The sequence below is a fragment of the Leptopilina heterotoma genome, unplaced genomic scaffold (assembly GCF_015476425.1).
Source record: "Leptopilina heterotoma isolate Lh14 unplaced genomic scaffold, ASM1547642v1 Lhet_6, whole genome shotgun sequence".
Taxonomy (NCBI): domain Eukaryota; kingdom Metazoa; phylum Arthropoda; class Insecta; order Hymenoptera; family Figitidae; genus Leptopilina; species Leptopilina heterotoma.
Genome location: NW_025111137.1, coordinates 2,171,015 through 2,184,149, shown reverse-complemented (window position 1 = coordinate 2,184,149; position 13,135 = coordinate 2,171,015). Strand labels below are relative to the sequence as shown.

Below are 13,135 nucleotides of genomic sequence, written 5' to 3'. Positions count from 1 at the left end.
AGAGGAGCAATTATATTCTATCATTAATGCTCTAGTTTTCATACTATTTCTTTATTATTTCTTTTTTGGAAATTTTTTCTATTTTTCTATTTTTCTGAGATTAGTATTTTTATTTATTTAATTTTTAAAATAATATATATAAAGGAGAGAAATCGTAGACTCAACTGGTATTGAGTTTTGCGATTGCTAAACCCAATACTTGGTGAGAGTTAAACTCTATAGACTTTGTGGTTTTTTTGTCAGATAAGATAACGTGGTAATTGTCGCGACCTGTATATGGGCAATTCCACGTGAGATTTCAGTCGACCTCTTAAAATCGGCCAAAAATATTTTTTTTCTATTCTGTATTGAAAAAAAACAGATACGTATTTTTTTATTATTTTTTTGGAGGCCAAATTTTTGAGTTATGAATTTTCAAAATTTTCGTTTTTTAAATGAAGATATATTTTTAATGTCAGATAACTCAAAAAATATTGCTTCTTTTCATTTTTTGACAAGAGAAAAAAAGTTTTGTTTTTTTCTCTACTTTTGAATAATCATAACAAAAAAATTTTTTTTTCATTTTTTATTAAAAAAATAAAAAAATTTTATAAACAAATTAATTTTTTTTAACTTTGGGTATGATAAATTTTTAATTTTCTTTTTCTAAAACATACCTGGAAATGATAAGAAGGTTTTGCAAAAAGTTTCAGAGTGGGCCTGACAAATTTGATGGGTCCAAAAAAATAATTAAGCTCTCCGTGCAGGTCACACGCACGTGGCACAATGGGACTTTTTTACAATTTATTATTAAAAATTGTTTAGAGCCTAAAAATTCAATAATAATCAAAATTCGATAAAATTTGTAGGCTCTAGACAATTTTTAATAATAAATTGTAAAAAAATCCCATTGTGCCACGTGCGTGCGACCTGCACGGACAGCTTAATTTTTTTTTTGGACCCATCAAACTTGTCAGGCCCACTCTGAAACTTTTTGCAAAACCTTCTTATCATTTCCAGGTATGTTTTAGAAAAAGAAAATTAAAAATTTATCATACCCAAAGTTAAAAAAAATTAATTTGTTTATAAATTTTTTTTATTTTTTTAATAAAAAATGAAAAAAAAAATTTTTTGTTTTGATTATTCAAAAGTAGAGAGAAAAACAAAACTTTTTTTTTCTTGTCAAAAAATGAAAAGAAGCAATATTTTTTGAGTTATCTGACATTAAAAATATAGCTATATTTAAAAAGCGAAAATTTTGAAAATTCATAACTCAAAAATTTGGCCTCCAAAAAAATAATAAAAAAATACGTATCTGTTTTTTTTCAATACAGAATAGAAAAAAAATATTTTTGGCCGATTTTAAGAGGTCGACTGAAATCTCACGTAGAATTGCCCATATATCTTCATTAAATAAAAAGGAAACTACTGAACTTACAAGTGCGACACTTTTAAACATTTATCGTTTCCCGTTACATTTTCTAATTTTATGAGAATTGAAATTAGTTATAAATTAGTTTCTGTAATTTAAAGTCCAGGTTTGGGAATTTTTAATATACGGTCCTGACGTTATGGAAATAGTGCATGCGTACCATCGTCGAGGAATAAATATTCTGGATAAACTGCTACAAAAAGTGTGCTTCCCCCTTTTAAGCAAAAAGAAATTTTTTTGTACATATCGGTTAAAAATTGAGGTTATTTTGAGTAAATTGTACTTATAGTACATTCCATAATAAAATTTGACAGATTTCTGACAATAACAATAAAATAAAAAAAAAATCTTTAGAATTAAAATATGGAGCGTGTCAAGAATTTCAATTTTTTTCTCATTATGTAGACGTTCATTGACTCCACAAGGTAATGATGATCAAATTATTTAATCATATAATCAGAAATCGTAAATTCCATTAATGCAAGTCATTCGAGTTTATTGACTTCTATGTCCTCTACGGTCTACGCAAATATTTACTCAAAAAACCACAATAATAATAGTAATGATAATAATAATTTTATTTTTTTATTTAACAAACCTCCAGGACAAGTCCCCTAATAATAATAAATAAAAATAAGGAAAATTAAATTATATTAAGATTCCCAAGAAAGGTACCTAGGAAGCAAATAATTTGAGGTTATGTTTATAATTTTTAAAATAAAAATACAGAAAAAGAATCAATTACTATTACAATTATTATTGATTTTCAATTCTTCATTGCAACCGAAATATTCAATAAAAACTGGTTTCAAGTTTACACAATGAAAAGGGAACTTTTAATCAAGTTTCATCTAATACGAACATAACCTATAATTCGTTTGCTTCTTTTCTTTAGGAACCTTTCATTTCGAGTGCATCACATTTTTATTATTTAAATATATATTTTTTTTAAATAAAATTGTGTCCATTAACAATTTTCAATTCCTATTAAATTCTCAAGATAGTGATAAAATTATGCATTATAAATAATAAATAAACTGCAAAAAAGTTAATTAATGAAAAAAGTTGAAGATATGTAGAAATTTATAGAGCAAGAAATAAAAATATTATAAATATTTATATCTATATTTCTATTTATGAATACATGAGAAATAGAAAATTGAAATTTTGTAATTTGTATTAAAGCAGTTCGGATATTCATTATCAGGTCGAGAGCAGCGTAGCTTTCTCTCTAGATCAAGCCGGCAACTAGTCAGTGCATGTAATTAGACTCTTGACATTATTTATCTATATCCATTTCGAAAATGTTGATGCTTGAAAATGATGGCCTGTTAAAAATTTTCGAAGACGAATCGCGCACATTTATTCCTTTTGATGACCTTTCAAGTGTTTAAGATTAATATACATAGTATATATATATTTTCTCGTGACTCCTCGGAAATTTCTATATTTAACTTCCTGGATCAACTTTCTATCCATTTTTTGTTTTTTAATTCTAAATTTAGAATCTTTTTTAAATTTTTTGTTTTTTTCTTTTAATGTATAGAAAATTGGAAAATTAGATTTCTTTTCTAAGTAGGGTAAGTGTATCAGTTACAGACGAAAATATCAGTAGAAAAAGTAAATTTCAATCAGACGTATCAGGGTTGCTAAGAAACCTGGAAAACCTGGAAATGTCAGGGAATTTTATAAACGATAAACCTTGCAAAAGCCTAGAAAAACCAGGGAATTTTGATCGAAATCCTGGAAAATTGTTGTTTTCTAAAGTTATTGTGTTTAATCATGAAATCTAATTTCACTTAATAAAATTCTATACGCAAACATTTAATTATTTTCATAAATAATAAAAATTTCACAGGAATTCAATTATTTACAAATTATTTTCTTATATTATTCAATTATTTTCATGAATAATAACATTTTTTACAGGGATGTTTAAAAAATTTCCAAAAATTTTCGTCAAAATTTCAATTATCTTTATAAATAATAAAATTTTTCTTCTAAATTCAATTATTTTCAAAACTTTTAGTAAAATTCTTGGCTGAATTTCAATTATTTTTATAATACAATTTTCATCAAATTTCTTTTTCTCTTATTAAAATTTGTCAAGAGAATTCAATTATTTAAAAATTTGTTGATAAAATTCTTTATGAAAATTTTCTTAGAATTTTCTAATAAATATTGATTTAAAAATAAATTTCAAATTAAAATCTCACAATTTTTAACTGTGCTTTGAAAATTTGAACTTTTCATACTTTTAATAAAGAATTTTATAGAATTAATTTTTCTCAATAAGTTTCATGGAAATTGTTTTTAATTATTTCAAGTTTTTAATTTCTAATATATTTAATTGAAGAATGTCAGAAATAATCGAAATTTCGTAAAATTAAATTGTAAAAAGAAGAATTTAAAAATTCACAAAAAACTTTTTCAATAATTATTTAAAAAAGTTGACTTAAAGGAGAATTTTAGTTGAAAATTCTTGAAATGAATAATCGTAATGATAAAAATAATTTTTGACGAAGTTACAGTAACAAATTAGCAAGTTTTAATTATTATAAAATATGAAGAAAGCGATCACTCCGAGTCGAAGACTCGAAGTGATCGATATCTTCATGTTTTATAATAAATATTCTTATGTTATTGAATTTCAAATTTTTGAATATCTTAATTTCTATAAAAGAAATGATTAAATATTTATTTAAAAATGAAGTTATTGATATTTTCGAATAATTTTTGTTTTAAAAACCTGAAAAAATTCTATTTTTTAACCTGTAAAACCTGTAAAAGTCAGGGAATTTAAAAAGAGCAAAAGCGTAGTAACCTTGTTATGATTGAGGAAAAAATTTGTATTTTTCTCAAATTTTGGAATAATTCTGGTATTTTAAAAACTTAAAAATATTTTTATATTGTTTTTTAATCTTTAAACTTGGAAATTTTTTCATAAGAGATAACAAATATAAAATAACTTTTACTTCTGAGGAAAATTCAAATTTTTTTGAATTTTTAATAAATTGTATTAATTTTAAAATGAATTTGACTAATTTTCAGTAATATTACGAATATTACAAAATTTACTATGGAAATAGTAATTTTTAGTAGCAAAATTTACTATTTTCAATGTCAATTTTTTTATAAAAATTATTCCAATCTTCCTCTGGCATTACAATTATTAAATATTCTTATTTTTAGAGTAAATTTTACTATATTTTTGAAGTAAATTTTTCTAACTTTTATTTAAAAAATTGTCTTTAAAAATAGTAGAAGTAATTAGCAAAATTTACTAAATCAAAAGCAAAAAGTCAGTCACGAATGTAAACATTTTTACTAATTTAAATAAGATATTTATGTCAAAGGAATTTAACTTAAAATTTATTAAAGTGTATTTTAAGAAATTTTTACAAAAATTAATGCCTTTTAAAAATATATAATTTAAATAATTAAAAAGAATATCAAAGGCGTCTATTACTGCGCGCTTGTATAAAAAAATTTTTTAGTATAAAATTTTGTCTTCAAAGTAAAAAATTAGTATAGAAAATAGAAATGACTATTAGTCAAATTTACTAAATTAGAAACAAAAAGTCACTAATTCAAATTAGTAAACATTTTTACAAAATCTAATATAGAGAGTGCAGAAGATACTTTGGTTGGAATGCCGCAGTAATTGATACACTTACTCTAAATAAAAATTGAATTGAAGATTGAAAACAATTTTTTACTTCATAGAAGGGTAAAAGGGGTATAAAAACATTGCAAAAAAAGAGAAAATAAATAGAAAATTATCACGGCAATTCCTCGTGGGTCTCTTTAAAGACAAATGCCGGAAATTTAAAACTTGATGAGAATGAAAGAGGAAAAGAAGAAGAAGAAGAAGACGAAGAAGAAGAAGGATGTTGGAAATCAATGTCAGGTTACTTTGCCAGGATAATTTATAAAATACAATTTAAAGAGTTTTAGATCAGAAAACCCGTTACGATTCGAGGGAATAATAGAGCATTCTTGATGGTTTAACGTTTTGCAAGATTGTTTAGAGAGAAAGATGCACGAAGACGAAAAAAAATAGAATAATAAGAGAGTGAAGTTCGATGCACTGCTTTGGGTATTAAAATAGTTTATTGCGCAAATATTCAGAAAATGATTCATTTCACTTTTATCCTCGTGTTGAAATTCCAAAAAGAAATATCATAATAAAGTTTTTTTTTTATTTTTCTTGTATTTTTTTCGTTTGAAATTATGAAAAAAAGTATAATATTAACTAAATAATAAATTAAAATTTAATTAGTTATAAATAATAAAGTAAAATTTAATTCAATATAAATAAGAAATTAAATTAAGTCTAAAAATAAATTATTAAATAATAATAAATAATAATAAAAAAATACAATATTATATAAAAACTATACTGTTATTGTTTGACACGTACGCACGAAGTAGTAGAAGACAGACACAGACAGACGAAATTATCAGTGGAAAAAGTAAATTTCAGTCAGGCAGTCTTATTTTGTCAACTTTTTTAAAATTTGTGAAGCGCTCCGAAGAATGTTACCTAAAAGCAAATATTTTTTAGGTTATCTTTGTGTTATCTTTACCTTAATTAAATTTTTTCTATATTGAATTGAAAACTAAAATCAATGTTTACTAATTATTTTAGATATAATGAAGACTTAAACATCTGTGGTTTACATTAAAAGTTGTCCCTTTTTGTGTATTTTCATTTCAAAAATTACAAACATAACCTGTTTTTGATCCTTTTGCTCCTCGAAAACGAAAAATTGTTTTAAATATATTTAAAATTTTATTTACTTAAGACTAAAATCAATTTTCCCAATTTAAAAAAAATCAATTTTCTTAATTTTAAAATAATACAGAAATGTTAAAATTTAATAGAGAATAATAATTCTTTTATTATGTATTTTAATAATGAAAAATGTAAAATTTCGTATTCTTCACTTTATTTTTGTTTCTATTTTTTAAGTCTATTTGTGATACGCTCGCCGAAGAAAGGTAAGAAGTAAATCATTTTAAGGTTATGTTTGTATTATTTTTACCTTAATTAAAAGTTATTACCTTGAATTTAAAAGTAAAATCAGTTTAGAATGTTTACTTCAGATCTAATGAAGACTTAAACATTAGCGATTTGTATATTAAGAGTCGATTTCCCTTAAGAATTTTCATTTCAAAAATCACAAACATAACCTAAAATTCAATGCTTCTTAGTTTTTTATTCAGAGAGCGTCAATTTATCTGTTTTAATAAAAATATTTTAATTAGGTGTACTTAAATTAATTAATTGATGTTAATTATAATAATTATATTAATATAATATATTTATAATACGCATTGTTTATTTACTAGGATCGTTATTGAATTTATTATCATTAGGATTATTTATTCTAATGTAACGTAATAATGTACAATGTAATAATGAACTTTTCTTATAGAGAGTTTGAAAGAAGCATTTAAATCTCTCGCCGACTGGTATTTAAACTACGTCTAGTGAACGACGCGGAATGATCTGCAACTCGTTTTGTAAAATAATTACCGTGTTAGAACAATGATCATCGATCCGAAAAAAATTTCAATTATTCCCTCGTTAAAAGCTGTAAATTTCAATTAGCATATTTATTGCAGTTAAATCCGCAATGAGTCATTGACTTATTGACTTTGTTTATTATTCTCTATATTTTTAACTCATTTATTGCCATTTCTTTATCTTTCAATTCCTTTTAAATAGTTAATTTATTAATTTTTTTGTTTTTTACCGAAGCAAATTGATTTTAACTATTTTTCGCACTAATTTACTTTTTGGATTTTTCATAAAATTCTTTTAAAAAATCATTATTTTCAAAATTTGCAATAAAATTCCTTCACTTATTATTTATAAAAAATCAGAAAGAAAAAGTTTACAGAAAAATTCGAATTTAATAGAAATTAGAATAAATTTCTGTTTTTGAATTATAAATTTATATTTGACTAAATTCAAATACAAAATTGTAAAAAAAATGAATGTAAAGTATTCATTTATTGTTTTATTGTCGATGAGAAAAAATTGAAGTCAGTCTCCTTAGAAAATAGAAATTAGAGTATGAAATTGTTTTTTTTCTTTTTGTAAAAAAAAAAATTGGATATTAATTGTAAATTGTTATTTGCAGATTTCTGACATTGTTGTGGGGCAAGAGCCAAATGTAACAGCACGAGAAGCATTGCTGCGATGGGCCAGACGTTCAACGGCGAGATATCCAGGAGTTCGCGTGTCGGACTTTACCAGCTCCTGGAGAGATGGGCTGGCATTCAGTGCCCTCGTTCACAGAAACCGTCCCGACCTGGTCGACTGGAGGACCGCACGATCATGGCAAGTTCGCGAACGACTCGAGAGAGTCTTTTACGTTGCCGAGCGCGAGTATGGCGTTACCAGGCTACTCGATCCGGAAGGTACGTCTAATCTCTATCAAAAAAACAAGCAAATAATCTAATTGACTGCTGAATTAATTAAATTAATACAATTAAATTAATATTATTTTAACTGCTGAATTTAAATGGTAAAATTCTTTTAATCATTTAATTATAAATTTGAAGAATTTCAAAAATTGGAAAAAAACGATGTTTTAAATTTGGTATTGAACGATTTAAAATTGTTAATTTAAAAGATTTGCTTTTTAAAATTTAATGCAAATTCTTAATTTTTTAGAAAATATAATTTTTCGAACAATTTTTCTTTAAATTTTTAATTATTGAAGATATTTCTAACAGCAACTTGAATATTTTTGATTAAATAATTGAACTTTACAGTGATACTCGAGTACCACTGGAACTATCCTGGTAATAAATTTATTCTAATTTTTTTTAAATTCAATTATTTTCCAAATTTGCAATTAGAATTCTGCAGAAAATACGATTATATTTCAAAATAATTTTTAAAAGTAGGTAAACAAATAAAATTTATTAAAATATTAAATTTATTTTAATAAAATTTGACAAAATTTTCAATTATTTCAATTTTTTAAAATTATATTCGGAAATACAATTATTTAAAAAAAAATTTAATTACATTTTTTCAAGAAACAGTTTTTTGGAATTTCTAAATTAAATTATTCAGAACTTGAATACCTACTTTTTGCTAAACTAAAATTTACAAACTTATTCTTCTTTATTTTTCCACAGGAATTAAAATTTCAAATAATTTCAATGAAAAACCTCATGAAATTTAATTATTTCTAAAAATTGCAACAGTAATTCTTTCAAAATCCAATTATTTTTTTACAATTTTTGAATAAAATTATTGAATAACTTTAAGAATTCTTTAAAATAAAAATTTAAATATTTTTAAAATTTTGCTTCACTTAAATTTTCAAAGAGTTTATTTAAAATTTTTTTTTAAATTTTCTAAAATGTCCATAAAAAATTGTGAGGAACTGGAAACTAGAAAAACTTTGCTTTCTTTTCATATAAGTTTCAAAAAAATTTGAAAGGGGATATTTTTAAGAATATTAAATTTTAAATAGGAATTTCTCTAAAAAAATTGAAAAAAAATCTAGAGAAAAATTTGCAAACATATAGGAAAAGACGTGATTTTTGTTTTGTTATGGAAAGATCGTAAATTCACTTTAATTTCTTTTTTTAATCAATTATTTTACAAAATTGACATTTTCATTTGCAAATAAAAATTTGTTATTAATTTCATACATTTTTGGTCTGCTTTCTCGTAAAAGAAGAAGAAATAAAAACTAAAATTGTAATTTTTATCATTCTTTTAAAATATTAAAAATATTTGAATTTTCCTATAATTGTTTTCATTTTAGAAACTTTGAATTCAACATGAATATTATAATAAATTCTTAATTTTTTTTTCTTATGAGAATAATTAAGTTTTAAACAAATTGAAATAATTGAATGTTTAGAATAATAATTAAACTTTCAAAAAACTTTTACAAAATTATTTTAAAAAATAAATTCTTTTAGCGAAGAATTTGATTTAGAAATAGTATTTAAAATATATTTTTTAAATTAATGATGTTTTGAATAATTTTATTTAAAAATTCTGAACCAATTAGAGTTTTGAGAAATTTTTATTCAAATTTTTTTTTGAAGTTAGTTGAATTTTCGAAAACGATTAATTAAAAAAAGATTTCAAACAATTCGAATTTCGTAAAATTTTATTAAGAAAAATGTAACATCTTGATGAATATTATAATTTTTTTAACAATCGAGTTTGTAAAGAATTTGAATTTAAATTTTTTTTAAATAATTGAATTTTACAACGAGCCAGAATTAAATTTATTATCGAAAACAGGAAAAAAAGTCGACAAATTTGGTAAAAATAGAATTACAGTATTTAGAAAACTCTATAAATCTAAAAACGAAAATAAATTTTAGTTTTTTTTTATTTTAAAAATAAAATAAATAATTTTGTACATTTTTATATATATATATATATATATATATATATTATTTATATATTTTGTAAATAAAGGACGTAGTAAAATTTGTAGCTGTTCCAGACGAATATTTTCTTCCATGTACGAAATAAAAATTGCCTTAATTACATTTTATATAATTAAAACTTCCAAGCTTTCATAATATTGGATTTTTTATTCCATTTTTCAACTTTAATTTCTACTGAATTAATCAATGAATCTTTCATAACTTAATTTATTAATTACACTCTTTTCCAGTAAATTGATTAATTTATTTAATGAAATAATGAAAAGGAGGTTTCTCATGTCAATTTCAATTTGCTTTTTTCTCGTCTTCTTTTTTTTCTTGTAAAAAAACAAAAAAAAAACAAAATTTGCATTAATTATTACAAATTTTCTCTCTGGAATAATAAATAGTTGTAGTCTTTAATAAGCGATATATTCACCCTGATGATTGAGTATATAATTGATAACTAGTACAAGATGAAATTACTACTCTCAGTGATGATGTTTTTTTCTTCATTTTTTTCTAATTATTTATTTATTTACAGTTACCGCGTCGATATATAATGTCTCAATAAGAGTTCGGATTCTAATTAGCTTATTTAGATATATAATATGTAACTATACTTGTGGCAATGTTCTTTTTTTTCTTATTGGAGTGACGAATCGGTGATTTCAATGCAAGGATAATATGCAGTTTCAATTGCATAAACAGAACGTTTATTTTATAATAAACATTTAGTTTGTACTAAACGTTTCAATTGTAGCAATTTCACATCTTTTTTCTCCTTATATATTGTAATTGTTTTTGATAAATGCAAGTCATCAATATATTTTTACTGGGAAAAAAAATTTTTTTTACTTTGTGTTCAATTATTTCGAATATTCATTAGTTTAATAATTAGTCATTTATTTCATGTTTGGTAATTAGTGATAATTTTTTTTATAAACAGAATTTACTTGTATTGAAACTTTTTTTTTACTCAATTTTATTTACTTTATTTTTTTAATTTAAATTTTTGCTTATTCGTCGATTTTTAATTATTATTTAGCGAATAACGAATATTTTTTTGTTTAAAATTATTTGTTTTGAGGAATAATTCTAATTTAACGTTTTATTATTTTAATTATATTTCTTTATTCTATTCAAACGGGCACAGTTGCCTTTTTTGTTTAAAATTATTTATTTTTAACGAATAAATTTTAGATAGTTTTATTTGTTAATTTATTTATTTTTTGCAATTTAGCCGAGCAAAGTAGCCATTATTGTTATCAATTATTTATTTAACGAATAAATTACTTCTTTCATTATTTATTTAGAATTATTTAACGAACTAAGTGACAGCATAAATTTCTTTCTATTCTAATAATTAAGTAGTTAGTAAATTATTTTGTTTTGACATATAATTAAATAGTGTGTGTAATATTAATACAGTAATTAATAATAAATTGGAATAATTTCTTTTTCATTTTTTTATGAGTATAGGAAAAAAAATTGTTGGCAGCGGTAAATTTTTTTTTTTTCTTGATTATATAATTGAGAGTTTTGAGACCGGAGACGTGAAATTCACATAAATCTTGAATCCTGATGTGCCAGATATTAGTATACACCTGGCTTGGCGTGTTTGTTGGTATATATATGCAGTCTTTTTGGTCACGGTACTCGGTATCGTTTCCGGTCGACTCGCAAACCGTGATACCGCGTGTAGCACTTGATACATTTTGCCATTAGCTTTCAGTATCGTATATATATTTCCATTGTTCAAGGAACACAAATTTTATTGGAATTTAGAACAAGTGATGAGATCAGCTTCCTCTTTCACCTTAAAAGACAGTCGAATTATTTTCGTTTTCAAAAAAGGCGAATAAGAGTTCTTTAATTTCGTTTTTTCACTTATTTTTCATTTACTGCAAAAGAATAAAATTATTATCTATTTATTTATATTTTAGTCCTTTCTGTAAAAATGTCTCTAGATTTGTCACAAATAAGTAAACAGAGGAAAATTTTTTCTTACGTTCAAATTTTGACAAAGAAATAATTTTAATTATTTGATTTTTACAATTTTTTTTTTTTTTTTAAAGAATTTTATCTCAGAAAATTTGAAAATAATTAAATTCTTTCAAAGAATTTTATCTAATTTTTTGAAAAAACTTGAATTCTTTTCAGAAATTTCAATAAAATTGTATTGAAAATAATTGAAAACTTGCGAAAAAATTGTATTTAAATTTTTAGAAAATAATTAAATTTTTCTCAGAATTTTATTATAATTTTTTAAGATAATTTATTTTATTAAAATATTGAAAATAATTTAATTTTTTGGAATAATTTCTTTAATTTCTTTAATTTTTTGAAGGTAATCGATTTTTTTATAATAATTGTAATTAATAAATTTACTATTAAATTTTATTAAAATTACTGATAGAAAATTAAATTCTTTTAAAGAATTTTATTAGAGTTTTTGTAAATAATTAAAGTTTTTTAATATAGGTATTTTACTTGAAAATTTCGAAAATAATTGAATTTTACAAAAAATTTTGTTACCTTTTTAAAATAATCGTTAATTTGATTATTGGATTTTATTAAAATTTTTTGGAATTAATTGAATTCTAGAAAAGAATTTTATTAAAATTTTTGAAAATAATTAAATTCTTGTGGAAAGTTTTTTTTTTAATTTTTTAAAATAATTGAAATAATTAAATACCTGCGGAAAATTTTGCTGTTTATAAAAATATTTGAATTGCTTCGAAAAATATAATTAAAATTGTCAAAAATAATTGAATTCCTGCAAAGAATTTTGCTGTTTATAAAAATAATTGAATTCTTTTGAAGAATGTTATTATTTATGAAAACAATTGAATTCTTGCGAAGAATTTTATTAAAAATTTTTCAAATAATAAACATTAGCTATGTAGTTAATTAATAAAGAAAAATAGTTGAAATTTGAAAAATTCTTTTTTCCATTTTTTATTTTTCAATCAATTTTCATTCTAGTTTCGTTTGTATATTTTTCTTTTTCTTTAGTCCTTTTTTATAGATTTTAAATTTTAAATCTAAAATTAAGTTTATTTGTTTATTATTATTTGAACTATTTATTTCCTTCTATTTTTAAAGAAATTAAAAGTTTTAATTATAGATTTTACGTTACTGTTTACAATCAGCAATATAGAAGAAAAAATATTGTTCTATTCAAATTTTTGTAAATTTTTGTTATTGAAAAATTACAGAAGAAAAAATAAAAAATAAATCGTTATAAACGTTGTTAATTTTTCACCGATGTAGAATTTTAATTTAAGGGGATTTGAACCT

The 13,135-nt window shown here is 22.3% G+C and overlaps 1 protein-coding gene across 33 annotated transcripts in view; it reads left to right on the top strand.

Annotated features, from left to right (window-relative positions):
• Positions 1 to 13,135, top strand: part of LOC122509239 (microtubule-actin cross-linking factor 1) — a 323,170-nt gene that overhangs the window by 202,873 nt on the left and 107,162 nt on the right. For all 33 annotated transcript variants that reach the window (XM_043623133.1, XM_043623132.1, XM_043623140.1 and 30 more), the window contains one exon: positions 7,564 to 7,843. In XM_043623133.1, coding sequence (XP_043479068.1) covers positions 7,564 to 7,843 — 280 coding nt within the window. The remainder of the gene's footprint in view (positions 1 to 7,563; positions 7,844 to 13,135) is intronic.